At 37.8% G+C, this 15,970-nt stretch overlaps 5 protein-coding genes across 5 annotated transcripts; 3 read left to right on the forward strand and 2 right to left on the reverse strand.

Moving 5' to 3' along the window:
- Positions 1–965: 965 nt before the first annotated feature.
- On the reverse strand, positions 966–1,349 carry LOC117788152 (cuticle protein 4.9-like). Its single transcript, XM_034626821.1, has one exon. The coding sequence runs from the start codon at positions 1,312–1,314 to the stop codon at positions 1,057–1,059; it is 258 nt and encodes an 85-aa protein (XP_034482712.1). The 5' UTR covers positions 1,315–1,349; the 3' UTR covers positions 966–1,056.
- Positions 1,350–1,681: 332 nt separating this feature from the next.
- LOC117788072 lies at positions 1,682–2,079 on the forward strand. Its single transcript, XM_034626738.1, has one exon. It carries the CDS (start codon positions 1,717–1,719, stop codon positions 1,990–1,992), a length of 276 nt encoding a protein of 91 aa, XP_034482629.1. The 5' UTR covers positions 1,682–1,716; the 3' UTR covers positions 1,993–2,079.
- Positions 2,080–3,295: 1,216 nt separating this feature from the next.
- On the reverse strand, positions 3,296–3,759 carry LOC117788388. The gene is made up of 2 exons (XM_034627152.1): positions 3,724–3,759; positions 3,296–3,636 (listed from the first exon to the last, which is right to left on the reverse strand). Exons 1-2 carry the CDS (start codon positions 3,733–3,735, stop codon positions 3,406–3,408), a joined length of 243 nt encoding a protein of 80 aa, XP_034483043.1. The 5' UTR covers positions 3,736–3,759; the 3' UTR covers positions 3,296–3,405.
- Positions 3,760–6,289: 2,530 nt separating this feature from the next.
- LOC117788215 lies at positions 6,290–6,747 on the forward strand. Its single transcript, XM_034626912.1, has 2 exons — positions 6,290–6,342; positions 6,422–6,747. The coding sequence occupies exons 1-2, from the start codon at positions 6,334–6,336 to the stop codon at positions 6,671–6,673; spliced, it is 261 nt and encodes an 86-aa protein (XP_034482803.1). The 5' UTR covers positions 6,290–6,333; the 3' UTR covers positions 6,674–6,747.
- Positions 6,748–11,417: 4,670 nt separating this feature from the next.
- Positions 11,418–12,458, forward strand: LOC117788779 (serum factor response D). The gene is made up of 2 exons (XM_034627646.1): positions 11,418–12,246; positions 12,322–12,458. Exons 1-2 carry the CDS (start codon positions 11,418–11,420, stop codon positions 12,456–12,458), a joined length of 966 nt encoding a protein of 321 aa, XP_034483537.1.
- Positions 12,459–15,970: the final 3,512 nt, after the last annotated feature.

Genomic DNA, 15,970 nt, shown 5'->3' on the forward strand with positions numbered 1-15,970 from the left:
AGAGAGAGAGTATCTAGATTAAGTTAAATCTTAGGCTAAGACAATCTCCTATTCAAGTAAGCTAATAACCATACAGAAATATAAAATGATCAAATAAATAAAAAAATACAAAAATACATCCAGAAAATCTTTAAGCTTTGTTGGAAGTGGAGAATATATATTATTTAACAGAGAGAAAAAAACGCTAGTAGGTTTAACAGGAAATAAAGAGAGTGTCTAGAGTATCCTAAATCAGACTTTTTAAATAATCCAATAAAATATATATAGATATATAATTACCACAATTTTTACTTGAAAAAAGTATAGTAACATAAATTTTATACTTATTTTGGTACCTTAAATATTAGTTCAGCTTGATTTTAAAACAGTAAAAAAATATTTTGAAAATCATTACGCTTTAGGTTGTTCCAGAAAAGTAAACCAACCAATAAACCCATTCAATGCGATCAAAAACACATTCAATTTTGTATGGCTTAAAAACCTGAAGAATTCCTGATTAAGTCATATTTTTTTCAAAGCTAAAAATATTTTTATTAAATTATTGTAAAAAAAATAAGTGAAAGAAAATTTAGAAACAAATGGGAATATAAAAATCTTTGAGCCTTATACAACATGGAAAATTACTATCACTCAACGCAGAGATTGTAACCTGGTGAGTAGACACAGAGAAAAAATACATATCTCGTATTATAAAAAGAGCTATGAGAGCTATAAGAGCTATATAAAAAATTCGCAAAGTGTTTTAATAAGTAACAAAATTCATATCCAAATGGAAACCAGGAAATCTTTGAGCTTTGTACGCCGCCTGAATGCAATCGTGAAGAAAGAATGGAGAGATAGAGAACCGAGAGACGCTTCCTGCTTGCAGTCTCTCTCCGATAAGATGGAAAGGCAAAGACCTTGAACCGAACCCAACTGAAAAAGCGCCAAAGATAAAAATGCAATAAAAACAAAAGAATTGAGAATTGAGTTTCATTTGATGCAGTTTTTTTTTTATTTGTTTATATTCATTCAGAGAGTCAATCTTTCCGGGTGGTTGTATGTTTCTTGGCTTATCTATTTCCTCAGCAGCAGTGGGGCAGCGCTGTAGGCGGCGGTGTAGGGTGATGCCACATATGGGGATGCCACATATGGAGATGCCACATACGGGGATGCCACATAGGAAGATGCCACATATGGGGATGCCACGTATGGAGATGCCACGTAGGGAGATGCCACATAGGGTGCAGAGTAGGCCAGTGGTGCCACAATTCCTGGCTTGGCGGCAACACAGGCAACCAGAGCGAGAACGGCGAGGACGATAAACTTGAACATCTTGTTGGATTGGTTTTGGTTTTTTTTGCTTGGTTCGTTGAAACTGAACTGATGATGTTGGCCCGGCTCAGAGCCCTTTTATACCAATCCGATTACTAGGTAGAGCCTTGGTCAAACCTTGTTGGCCAGCACAAATTCGGTAAGCCAAAAGCCAAGTCAAAGAAATTGCTTAAAAATTAACCACGTTGATTATATTATACTATTATGACCAAATTGACTTTACGTACGTGATTTCACTGACAATTGCCAGCAGAATTCCGTTGGGCTGGCCTTGCAAGGTCTTACCAATTTTGTTAACTGCTTTTGGGGGGTATATAAACAACGGCTTGTCACTTGTTAAGACATCAGTTTCATTTGTTCCATCGACAAGTCAAGCAACAAACAACCAACAACAAAATCAACATGTTCAAGTTCATTGCCGCCGTTGTCCTCGCTCTGATTGCCTGCGTTGCCGCCAAGCCAGGAATCGTTGCACCACTGGCCTACTCTGCACCACTGGTGGCTGCCGCACCCTCTGCCGTCGTCTACAGCACCGAGTATCACGGCAACTTTGCCTCACCCTATGTGGCATCTCCCTATGTGGCATCCCCCTATGTGGCATCCCCCTACGTTGCCTCTCCCTACGTCGCTTCGCCCTACGCTGCCGCCTACACCGCCCCCGTGCTGCTCAGGAAGTAGAAGATGGACTCCGAAAAACAACCAAGAAAATGCTGCTCAAATTTGACAATCTAATAAAAAGTTGATAACAAACGAAATATCCGAAAATTTTGATTTATTTTTATTATATTTATATTGAAACAAAGGACATTTTTCCAGCTTTATATATAGTAAGATATATATATTTAGTGAACTTTTAACTCCAAGATTCTCAGGATGTACTTCGAAAGAGAATACTTCTGAAAATTAACAATAAAAAAAAAAATTGTATAGCAAGCGAAACTACAACTGAAAAATTCATTTTTGTATAAATTTCAATTTTAAATCTCAGCCTAAAAGTATGCTCAAAAATTATATCTAGTTTATGTTGCGGCCAAAGTTTTTTTAAAGGTAAATGGAAAACACCTCAAAAATGCAGCTGAGATTTATTAGTTAATATTTTACTAACAACGAAACTACAGATGGAATAGAAATTTTCTGTATTTCATAAAGCTTGCGAACCATATAAAGTAGATAAATAAATAAATAAGATCCCTAAAATCACATCAAGAATGCTGCTGATAATAAACCAGAAATTAAACAAAAATTTACGACAAACGAAACAACAAAATTGTACATTAATTTGAATTTATTAAAAACATTTAACATTTATTTTTACCAATTTAACCCTTTGTGTCTGAGTCTTTCTGTTCACAGATAGACTCAGAAGTCCCGCTTAAGACCTAACAATAATAAAAAGAGGCACCAAGCAAAAGAACAACAGAAAACTGCTTTTATTTTATTCCAAATATTTCAAATAAATTAAAGTAAATTTCTTGCAGCCTGAATGTATGCAACAGTCATTTAACTAATTAACCCTTAGTGCTGCATTGGTCTTAAAACAGCACGTTTTGACGGCTTATTGAATCCCACGCTGTTGCTCAATTTAAAGTTGAAGTTAAAGCCGAAATTAAATGATAAATCACCAAAGACCTGCTTGTTAAAATAAGGATATAAGGGCGGCTTCTTGTGCTTCTTGGATCTGGCCTGAGTCCAATCTAGATTATTGGTTGGCTGATTTAACTGGTGGATTCTAATGACCAGTTGTTGTAGATCCTTTGAAGCAATTGGTTGGCCAAGCTCATTACGAAGTTGGGGAGACTCCACTATATGCCATGTTGGTGACAGTAGATACACTTGCAATGGTTGGGCATAGATCAACTGCAACAATAGCAGAGAACAAGCCACAATTAAGGACCACATATTGCAGCGAATCTGTAGGCCAACTGCAACAGAGTTGGCCAAAACCAGACACTTTTATACCACTCGAAATAATAGAAAATATGCATTCTGGCATTCCCAACAAGTTCAATGCTTTATTTCAGGCAATACAGTTGAAAGGAAGCGTGGCAGATTTGAGGTTGCCGCCTCTGACAGCCAATTGACGGCATTTCATTACCAACCATGGCCATAACCGTAGTTATTATGGCCCAGGTTGCCGTGTATGATGGGCCGCACAATTGTATGTGGTGTCCAAATGGGACGCACCACATGAACAGCCTGTGGCCAAGTGTGGTACGAGCTGGAGCTGCCCAGGATGTGTCCATGATGACCAGACAGACCCGACAGACCTGAAAGACTGGGAGCCGCGTAGGTGAAGGCGGCGCACAGAGACAGCAACAGAAACTGGCAACAAAATGAAAAGAAAAGGAATAGAATTTATATTAAAGAAACAGTTGACAGCCAGATAATTGGCCCAGGCTATTAACCCACCAGTTTGAACATGTTGAGGGCGTTGATGTGGACTCGAACTGAATGCGTGGTTGCTTGCAACAAGACTCGTTGATTAGCTGCATTGTCTTGCGGCATTTATATAACTGGCAACTTGGCAACTTGGCAATTTGGCAACTGACCTTGCTGCACTTCTTAGCCAGCTCAAATTTCAAACACAAGTGAATGACTCGAGCATGAGTATTTGGCTTAAATTACCAGCTAATCATAAAGGCCACAACACTTGGGGCTAGTGGGTCGTTTCGCTATCTTAGCTGTGGTTTTATTGCACCACTCTGGTAACCAAAGATGCTGCGCAATTGGCCACAATCAACAACTGGTCAAAATATGAAATGCGTCGCACACAAATGTTGTACAAAAGGAATAATAATATTTACACAATATTTTAATTGCCGTGTGCGTAGGATTCTGTTTACGGACCCAAAAAACAGAGCCACACCCACTTTACCGTCCCCGCCTCCAACCTTGCCACATGCGGAAAACAAAGACGTTGCGCACTTGGAAAACTTCGCAAATTTTTGCCCAGTTCAAGTTCAGAAAAGCAAATACGCCCACTGCCGGTTTTTCGGGGCTGACCTTGAATAAGTTGTGAAAAGAACGACCGGAAGTGCCAAAAGCTCATTTAATTGTTGATTTCAGCAGAAACGTAACCAAAACAAACGCAAAGATGTAAACAGTAAATGCCCCAAAGGAAGACGGGAAGAGGGAGTGACAGTGGAAGTGGGAGTGGGAACTGAAGATGAAGTGCTCATTGAATGTGCCACAATGTGTTGCCGTATTTATGTGGCAGGCTGTGCAGAGCAGCTTATCTTGTCAGCGTGCCACTACGATCAACTGCAAATAGACACAGAACTGAGCTGAGGGACAGGTTACCTTACCTTCCCAATAGTGTTGCCAGAATATTCAGGGAGAAAACAGCTAATTTCATAAAAGTAAAATAATAATTTTTTTACAAAATTAATTGAACTTAAATGCAGAATGATTTTAGAGGCCAAATAATGATCAAAATGATATTCCGCATGAAAATCGGTTAAGTTTTGGCAAAGTTATGAGAGTTCGAAGTTATTGATAAAATGTCAAGGGGTAGGTATAGAAAAATATGACAGTGATGACCAAAATATCGAATTTTCTAAGTAATTAAGATTTTGATGCAGAATCAAAATAGAGGCCAAATAATGATCAAAATGATATTCCGCGTGAAAATCGGTTAAGTTTTGGCAAAGTTATGAGAGTTCGAAGTTATTGATAAAATGTCAAGGGGTAGGTATGGAAAAATATGACAGTGATGACCAAAATATCGAATTTTCTAAGCTATTAAGATTTTGATGCAGAATCAAAATAGAGGCCAAATAATGATCAAAATGATATTCCGCGTGAAAATCGGTTAAGTTTTGGCAAAGTTATGAGAGTTCGAAGTTATTGATAAAATGTCAAGGGGTAGGTATGGAAAAATATGACAGTGATGACCAAAATATCGAATTTTCTAAGCTATTAAGATTTTGATGCAGAATCAAAATAGAGGCCAAATAATGATCAAAATGATATTCCGCGTGAAAATCGGTTAAGTTTTGGCAAAGTTATGAGAGTTCGAAGTTATTGATAATATGTCAAGGGGTAGGTATGGAAAAATATGACAGTCATGACCAAAAAATTGAATTTTCTATGTAATTAAGATTTTGATGCAGAATCAAAATAGAGGCCAAATAATGATCAAAATGATATTCCGCATGAAAATCGGCTAAGTTTTGGCAAAGTTATGAGAGTTCGAAGTTATTGATAAAATGTCAAGGGGTAGGTATGGAAAAATATGACAGTCATGACCAAAAAATTGAATTCTCTAAGTAATTAAGATTTTGATGCAGAATCAAAATAGAGGCCAAATAATGATCAAAATGATATTCCGCATGAAAATCGGTTAAGTTTTGGCAAAGTTATGAGAGTTCGAAGTTATTGATAAAAGTCAAGGGGTAGGTATGGAAAAATATGACAGTGATGACCAAAATATCGAATTTTCTAAGTAATTAAGATTTTGATGCAGAATCAAAATAGAGGCCAAATAATGATCAAAATGATATTCCGCATGAAAATCGGTTAAGTTTTGGCAAAGCTATGAGAGTTTGAAGTTTGTGAAAAAGTGTTAAAGTATGGAAAATATGTCAGTGAAAGCCAAAATCTTGAATTTTCTAAGTTATTAAGATTTTGATGCAGAATCAAAATAGAGGCCAAATAATGATCAAAATGATATTCCGCTTAAAAATCGGTTAAGTTTTGGCAAAGTTAGAGCATAAAATGCTCTAGCCTTGACTATGACAAAATAGCTGTAAAGTAGCTAAAATGACAGCACTGCGAAAATGCCATTCTGCTATTCGTTCTTCTTGTACATTTGTACATCTCTGACTTCTAGTCAATCGAAGTGCAATTGTAGCTGCATTCAAAGTGAGTTAAAGGCTTCTTTCAATTTGCCGCAATGCCTTTGACCTTGGCAGCTTGAAGTGGACGCCGCTTTCGACTGATGAGGCGACTATAAAAGCCCGATCCCGACTCCAAATGGGATTCAGTTTGTGTGCGCATTTCCTGAAGTTCAACTCGACAATGAAGCTGGTAAGCTGGGAGACCAAAGTGACAACAATTGGTAGAATCTTTTAATCAACTACTTATTTATTTTCCTCTTCCTTTGCAGTTCATTATCCTCGCTTGCCTGCTGAGCCTTGCTTTGGGCCATGAGCTGCTTTACACTCCAAATTATGGCTATTTTACGGCAAATGGCTTGACCTATGCCCACTCTGGTGGTTCAGTGGTGCCTTTGGCCTATGCTCGTCTGGTGGCACCGGCAACTCAATCGCATGTTTACCACAGCGTTCAGACTCCCAGCTCATTTCAGCAACAATATCGCACCGATTATCAACCCCTGACCTACGAGTATCTGTACTAAGGTATCGCTTTTATGGCGAAAATAATTTTCCATGAAATTTGAATAAAGTTTCGTCAGCCAGCATTGAAAGCAAAGTCGTCATTGTTTTGCAGTCTATGCGTCAAAAGAGTTTCCCCTTTATAACATTAGGATTATTGAACCCCTTGGTCAGTTATTGGCCCCGACAAAAGCGTATGAATTAATCCAAACAGGTCATCTGGTAATTTCTATCGAATATCCTGAGCCATGCACCTTCAACCCGTGTTTAAAATAAATGGCGAGTTAAACTTCAACTACAGCGACAGGTGGAAAATGTAGGGAAATGGGAAAACTAGGGGAGTAGGGCGCCTTGCACATGGAAACCAAACAGTTGCAACTGCAACAATTCCAGCGGAAACTTTGAAAACTTTTGCGCTTTGCTCCCTCAACACGACAGAAAACGTGACCCGTTACTGGTCACATGGATTCGGACCAGCCAATTCAAAGAAGGCTAAGGAATAAGAAACAGAGAAGTAGAAATACGCACGCAAATGCTCACGGAAACGTCGCTAATATAATCGCATAAATTAATTAATACTTAATTGCTTTTTATACCCTGCGTATGGGTACTAATCAAGCCAATAGGATCCAACGAGATTTTTAAGCATTTTGTCAACTATAAAAAGGAAACATGTGAATGCTGATGATAAGATACTGATAGAAAAATTGGATAATAATATTTAAAAATGGGATAGATAGCTGATAAAGCTCTGTTAGCAAGTCTAGCCTCATTTCTTTATAGAACTGGAATACTAACCCATCTAACCCAGAGATTAGTTTGAGATACATTTTAATTAGAATACATAAAAAAATATAGTTTTTATTATATATGAATTTCAATAAAGTTACCTATCATTTATTGCATAGAAAACCTGTCACTCAATTATATCTAAAGATCCCCAATCTGAGAGGTAGATATTAAAATTGGAATAATTAGGCATTTATAAAAAACTGTCAGTGGATACACTAAGCAATTTTAAAAAGTAGAGTGAGAGTCAAAAAATTCAAATAAAATTCGTACATTTCAAAGGAACATAACAAGTAACAATTTCATAAAAAGTTAAGAACATTAATCCTAAAGGTGAGATGGAAAAATAAATTTGAGAGTTAAGTTTTTGGCTAGAATAAATACTTTTAGTGGAGACACTAAGCTATTTTAAAAAGAAGAGGGAAAGTCTTAAAATTTAAATAAAATAAGTACATTTCAAATATACAGAACAAGTAACAATTTCATAAAAACTTAAGAACATCTCAATCTCCTAAGGGTGAGATGGAAAAATTAGTTTGAGATATTACAAAAATCTTCTCAACTTTTTTCAAGTAAAGAGCCCCAGTCCATCGTGGAGATAGAATACCTTTATATCACATTAATAGTTTTAGATATTGAACTAATAATTAAATTCTTATTTATAAAAGAGCATCATCTAGTCGACTGTCGCTTATGAAAGCTCAGCACTCACGTGGAGTCCAGCGAAACCTTATGCAAAGTAATCAGAAATGCTTAATTTGAATCGTATACTAGATGCATAGATTGTTGAAGATTGGACTAGTTCTAGGTATCAGTTTCATTTTCACTCAAACAAGTTTCAGCTGAAGTTGCGCGTGTCTGTAGTCAGCATAACAAGCAGAAGATTCCCTACACACTTTGCCAATATATATTTAGAACATATAAAAAGAGCGCTACATATATTCACTTAATTGCGACGCGATGTGGCAACGATGTGGACAAAGCAAGTTTCCAGAACCGGACCAACGCATGTTGCAAGAAGGTATAAAAGGGCCACAAGAATGCAAAAGTGAACTCAAACCACAGGAGCGGTCAGAGACAACAATACGAAAGTCTTAAGAAGAGAAAAGAACAAACAACAAGAGGAATTAAGAGGAAAGGAAGATAAACAACCAGCAAAATGCGCAATTATCTTTGGGTGAGCAAATCGCAAACAATCTTGGCAATTCATTTGCTAATATTTTGTTAGCCACCTGCAGTGGTTGCTCCTCATTGCCTGCTGTCTTCATCTGGGCAGCGTCAAGGCCAAACCACTTAACTCCTTTTTCCTGGGAGTGCGGGGAACGCCACCTCAAAGCCACTTTGGCTTCAATGGCTATTATGGCACTTATAACCGCAGATCTGCCCCGGAATATCACTTTTCGCAGACCTACTATACAGCTGCCTACTCACCAGGCTATCAACGCAATGGAGGAGCCCTCGACATCGACATGGGAGCCTTGTCATTGTAACCGTTTCTGCTTTGATGGTCACAGCGGGACAGAAATCCATCAACAGTCTGAATATTTGCCAGGGGAATGTGGGAGAATGTGAGCGAATGTGAGAAAATGTGAAAATGTGAAAATGTGAAAGCCGAGCTAACTAATAAACCCAACAAATAAGCTCTCCAATGCCTTTTACTTCAATTTGCCAAGCGTCACAGGAGGCACAGTTGACGACTTGCAACCACTGCTTGCCACAACGAATGCTAAGCTCCACACGTTGTGGCTGTGGCAATGAGACCAAACCAAACAACAGGTGACCAAATCGCTGCTACGTGACATTGTTACACATTTCCGAGTTTAAGATTATGACCTTGAATGCTTCACTAAAAACACTTTCAACACCAACACATTAGAGATGAAGCTACCTGATTCTGTTAAAGATGCCCAAATAAAAAGGTATTACAAAAACTACTTACAAATACTTTTCTACAAATAATACTCGTGGGTATTCTTAAGGAGATGCTCTATATGAAATTAGTTAGAAAGAAAGTCTAAAGAAGAAGCAAATAGTGTTTGCATAATGGAAAACAGCTGTTTAAATATTATTAGATGTACATATGTAGGAAGAAAGCATTTAAGAACAGCTCTTTTGGGAAAGAAAATAAATTTAGAATGTCTAAGAGCAGAGCGCATTTGTAAAATAGACTAGAGAAGTGGAAAGAAGAATTAAAAGTGTAAAATGCTAAAATGTTCAAAAGGAAATACATTTATGAAAATACTCTAAACGAAAAACTCTTTCTAAAAATAAAGTAAAATAGATAGTTATGCTAAAAATAAGATACATTAAAGGAAGAGACCTAAAATGAAGTAAGCATTAGCCCTTAAGGAAAAGTAAGAGGTCTTTTTAAGAGAGCTTTCCTAAAAAATACAAGAGTATTTTTCGGAAAGAAAATAAATTTAGAAAGTCTAAAAGCAGATCGCATTTCAAAAATAGACTAGAGAAGTGTTAAAAAGAATTAAAATTGTAAAATGCTTAAATGCTCAAAAGGAAATACATTTATGAAAATACTCTAATCGAAAAACTCTTTCTAAAAATAAATTAAAATAGATAGTTATGCTAAAAATAAGATACCATAAAGGAAGATACCTGAAATGAAAGCAGAATTAGCCCAAATGTAAAAGTAAGAGGTCTTCTTAAGAATAGAGAGCTTTCCTAATTAAAAAAAATTATCCTTAAGAAGATGCCTTATTTAAGAATAGATAAGTAGCATATCTATAAAAAAAAAAAATCTGTAACACATTTGCATATTTTTTTAATAGATAGCTGAAGTATATGAGCTCTCTATTAAAGGCCTAAAAGATATATTTGCCAGCTATTCCGAATTTTCTTTAGAAGAAGGCAAAGATAAAACAGGCACTAATTTCAAAACAGAAGCTGCAGACTGAAAGACAAACGCTCAAATAAAGACAGTGTAAGAATTTTTTTAAGAAAACAAAAGTTTTTCACTGAGGAAAGCAGCGTTTTCCTTCTGAGCTTCTCCTTTAGCTAGTCACACTTTGGTGTCCAATAAATTCCTTATTACTTTAGCCAGCTGAAATTTAAGCACTGCCATGGCGACAATTATTTATAGTACCTTATCTGTATAATCCTTTAACCAGGCCAGTATCTTTGGCCATCAACCACAAACAAATGCAGTTAATGACAATTAATTTATCAAGGATAAAGACTAGATTGCAGTGGCAGCATTTCACGTGAGACAAGGCAGCCGCATTAGTGCAACAGGAGCAAAGTTGGTGGCAAGATTTGAAGCCAAGGGCTAAACTTAGGCGCCAAGTGAATAGTGTTGAGAAAATGTGGAAATGTTCCGTGGAAATGTTGTGTATGACGTGCAAGGGTCACGTTCCCAATCACGAAGCAAAGGCAACGGCAAAGGCAAAGGTTAAAAACTAAAAAGTGCAACATCGTCGTTTGGTTTTGTGCCGCATTGTTTAGCAGGTTGCAGGTGGCAGGTGGCAGGGGCAACAACAGCCAGCAAGAGTCACGTTGTAATGAAAGAAAACACTTTTGAATAAGGCAACAGGTTGTACTGAAGCACGTAAAAATGACAAGCAACTGCAAAATGTGGCAACTGTGAAGCTGCTGCTCACGTTGTGGCTGCCACGACAGCTGCTGTGGCACTGTGGACACGACTCGCCTGACTCGGCATACACGTCGCACGAAGTGTCCTCGTCGTTGCCAGGATATCAAGGGGGCGGTGGCGGGGTAAGGTCGTGGTCTGCCGCACACACGAAGGTTAAACGCGAAGCTGTCGACATTGGGTGCAACTATAAAAGTCGCAACACGCTCGCCTGCCCCAGCAGTCAGTGCCAAGACATCGCGACAAGCGTTTAACCAAAAAGTTCCAAGTGCACAAAACCAAAACTAAAGAACTCTATTCAAAAGTGTCTCCTAAAAAGCAGAACATTATTAAAAGAAATTAAAGAAAAAATAAAATAAAGTCAAATAGCCGTGAAAATGGATACGCTTTCACCCAACAATTGCTCCAAGTCGAGCTCCAGCGGCAGCTCCATGACCAACTCCTCCATGGATCTGGGCGAGAAGCAATCGAAGCAGTCGAAGCAGCGCCAACGTGGCCAGAAACTCTCTAGATCGCGTAGTCTGCTGCAGTTGCTCAGCAAGCATCTGGGCAGACATTTCCAGCATCATCATCATCAGAATGATACGGTCTACAGCAGCCAGGATGACATACGCAGCTCCTCGACGGACTCGTTTAGTCTCAGCTATGAGCGTGGATCGCGCATTGAGGAGGTGCTGCATGGTGGTTCCAGCTTGGATTTGGAGAACACATCGTCCGCTTCATATTCGCCGGGCTTGGAGTTTTATGACAACAATGCACACATCTATGTGGAGACTGTGTATCGTCCGGGCAGCGCCATGGAGCAACTGCATCCACACTACGACGACAGCAGCAGCGTCGATGAGGAAGAGCAGGTGGATGAGAATGAGAATGAGAATGAAAATGAGAATGAAAATATAAATCTAAAGCCACACACTGAGTCACAACCACGTTCTGCATCCGCTGCATCGGCAACAGCAACCAGAAGTGCATCCAAGCTGCATCTGAGTCGCATCTCCATCTCCTCCTCGGTCAGCCGCATCTTGCAACACTTCTCCGCATCGGCGGCAACAACGGCAACAGCATCGCTGCGCTCCTTGTCCTGCAGCAGCACACCCTTGCGGCATCTGAGGACGCCGATGACGAAGAAATCATTGACGGCACACAACAGCAACAACAGCAACAACAGCAGCAACCGCAGCAACAACAGCAACAGCAGCAGCAGCAGTTGCAGCAACAGCAACAGCAGCAGCAACAGCAGCAGCAGCAACAACAGCCGTTGCGGCAGCTCATCCAAGTCAGCCAAAAAGGATAAGAAGCAGCAGAGCATATTGCGACCTCCAGTTCAGTATGTCTACATGAAGGGCATGTCCGGATTGTACTCGCGAGTGCCCAGCTACGCGGTCTGTTGCCCCTACACCATGCACCACATGTATTAGGCGTGGCAAGGCGAGGACAATGGGTCAAACATGCATAGACCATGTGTAGGGTGGGTAGTTTATAGTGAAAAGTGATGTAGTGCCTAAAAGATGAACATATATAGAGAGAGAAACAGGAGAAGTGTAGAGCTAGAGTTAGAGAGCTGGAGAAACGATTTGATTGCAACGCTACAGAAGAAAACATATTTTATAAATGTGTCAATGTTAGCCGATAATCCATATAAATCTAAGTACTCCTTTCAACTCGTATCTGTAACTAGCTTTATGTCGTGTGCTTCGACAAGGACTTTTAGTTAATAGTAGCTAAAATTTAGTTCAACTACGTTTAGCCCTTCCCCCCTTTAACTTATCACATATCTCCCAAGTAGTTTTTAACAAATATTTGACTCAATTTTTAGAGCTAGGCTCGCAAAAAAAATATATAAATATAATAATGTAAAACCATTTCGAAATATTTGCTATTTTTACTATACTTTGCACTTATTTCAATGGGCACTTGACTAGACTAAATTACGAATTTACCAAAAATAAAAACAACAACAACACACTAACGAAAATAATCAAAATTGTACACAACCAAAAATATATTATGATGTTATACTTAATAATCCAAATCTTTAGTCGCCAAAAATGTTTGCTTATTTCCATTTCAAAACAACACAAGAGAGAAAAAAAACACAAAACACTTTTTTTATCTAATAAAAAAAGATATGAAATATATATATAGCAAAAATGTTTAGATATTAAGCAAATAAATACCCTATATATTTTTAGAACATATAACCTTAAGCCTTAAGTCTAGCTGTCAATACAAATAAATACAAATCTGATAAAAAAAAAAAACTATCTCTTACTTATTATTATTATTTTGTTCAAAGAACTCTTAACTTAACGGTTTTTGGGCTTTTTTGTGTGGGAAAAGCTTTGGCGTTTAAAGGACACGTTGAAGGTACGTTAAAAGCTTTTTGGGCTGCTGTTCATCTTGGTGGGGCATGCGCCTGCGCCTTGCCACAAGTTGGACGTGCTGTGTGAGCACCTTCAACTGTACCCAGGGAACAGTTTTTACTGTCTGCGTATGTTTGTGTGTGTGTGAATGTTGCGCCTGCTGCTCTTGCGGCTGATGATGTAGGTAAAGTCCTCAATTTCAAGTTGGTGAAGGACTCGACCTTATAGTTTTGACATACGATATCATGTCTGCATTGCGAATTCTCGCACTGGGTGCTAGGAACGACGATGACGTTAATCGCCAGCTGCATGCCACATACCGCTTGCCACATGCTGCAAGACGACTAAGTGCTCGCAAATCCACTCAATGCAAATGCAACTGATTACAATTTTGATAAGAACCCACTAATCCCAGCTGCTGTCCCCTCGATTTTACATATGCAGCTCGACTCGATCCTTGAAGCAGATTCAAATATTTGCTGAAGGTTTTTTAAAATATATCAGAAATCTTATAGAAGTTGTATTATATTATGTAATTTAATCTTATCACCTATATTGTCTAAATATTTTTAAAACTAGTTAATACCTTCAGATTTGTACTTTTGTTCAAAATGAATGTCTCAAAATCTTTTTAAGTATTTATGAGAGTATGCTTATGAAATTTTCAGAACTGTTTAAGGATAATCCGTTTAAAATGGAGTTAATTTGAATTGTAGGCTTTTTGGTATGGGACTCCAACTAAATATTATTCAAGTATTCAAGAATTTATTCGCATGAAATTTACAGAGTTATTAGGACTTTGTACTAATTAGTTTAAGCCTCTTCAAAGGAAAGAGTAAGACTCTTAAGTCTTGTCAAGTATTCCGCTCTACTTAAAACTAATTCAAATAAGGAATGTAATATCTCGAATTTTTTGAATATATTTAATTTAGCGTAAAAGCCGCTAGTTAGTTGAAGCATTTCAAAGGAATAAATAAAATTTTACAATCCTGTACATGGCTTCATTACATTACAATCTCCAGTACTTATAATATTTTCACTTATGTAAAACTTTCTCATTCAAATTTTTGAAAAATAAAATAAACAATAAAAATACAAGCAAATTTTTTTTCTTCTTTTATTTTTCTTAATTGTAAGATAAATAATTCTTTTTTTTATAATTTCCTTGTGTAAAAATATACATATAATCTTGTTATTGGAAGCCAGTTTTTTTTTGTGAGTGCACAGTGTAAGAGATTTCTATAGTAAAGGAAGAAAAGTTTATTGTTAAAAATAACTTGCAGAGTTTTAAGATGTGAGAAATGTCAATTCTTAAGAAATTAATTCAATGTGTGTTTGGCTTTTATTCTTTGAACTTTAGTGATTAATCAATGTGTGTGAATATTTACAGACTCGTAACTTTTAGTTAAAAACTATGAGCGTTGTTTGACAGTCATTTAAAGTATTTAGAGCTCTGGGTTTTTAATTGACAAAGCCGTTAATGGCCTGACGTCAGGAGTCAACAATTACGCCTTTAATTAGAAGATAAACAACACGACAGGAACAATCAATGCCCACGCTCTAAAAGCGGCATTAAGCAGACAACAGACTTCATTTAATCTTTTCACATTGGGGCATTAAAAAACCCCACCTCTCACTTCCTTTCTAGGCTGACCCAGCAACTATTTAGCGAGGCATAAAATTGGCAGTCGGTTTTATTTATAGCGCATTAAAATCAATTTGGTGCGTAATTAAATAAAAAGCACAACAACATGGGCAAAAACAATAAGCGACATCTATTTTTGACTTGACTTAATTGCGGCTTATGAATTTTCCCGGCGACATTTTCACTGAGCAAAAGTCCACCTCAAAGCAGAACTGCGTATTAGAAAAGCCATAAGAGCGTTAAAAATAGAAAAGGCTTATTAAAAGTTTTTATTTTTAGAACACTAGATGTAATAAGGATGTGTTGTTGAGATACTGAAAGTAGAAAGGAAGTGAAAATAGAAACAAATTGAATTGCAATCGATTTGCAATTGCGGTTGAAAGCAATTAAACGACAGCCCACAGCAATGTTGTGTAAATATTGATAGATACACCACCTGGCGGTCAGAGGTGTCAGCAGAGCAACAACTAACGAAACAGGTAAACAAGTGCCACACACAATATTATATCCTGTTTTGTTATTAGGCCAACACCAACACCGAAAAATGATAGCAACAAAGAAAAGGATATGCCGACTTTTTTCCTCTCTTTCTCAGTCTCTGTGTTGCTCTCTCTTTGCCGCTGTTGTTCTGTGAGAGAGAGAGAGAGCGAGCTTTGCAGCTGGCGGCTTCTGCAGCCGGGCGAGTCTATAAAAGGAATCGGCGTTCAATTTGCCGACTCAAACGCGAAAGGACAACGTTTGTGTACACACACGAAGCGCTCGACAAAAAAGCCGACAAAATAAAAACTACTACACTACGACCGTATTTGTCTGTGTGTGTGTGAGTAAGTATACGTGACTGTGAGTGTAGAGGACAAAGACCGGCAACAACAAAGGCGGAACTGCATTGAAACAGGAGCCGAAACAGGAAGAGGAAATCAAA

This window comes from Drosophila innubila, assembly GCF_004354385.1.
Source record: "Drosophila innubila isolate TH190305 chromosome 3L unlocalized genomic scaffold, UK_Dinn_1.0 0_D_3L, whole genome shotgun sequence".
Classification (NCBI taxonomy): domain Eukaryota; kingdom Metazoa; phylum Arthropoda; class Insecta; order Diptera; family Drosophilidae; genus Drosophila; species Drosophila innubila.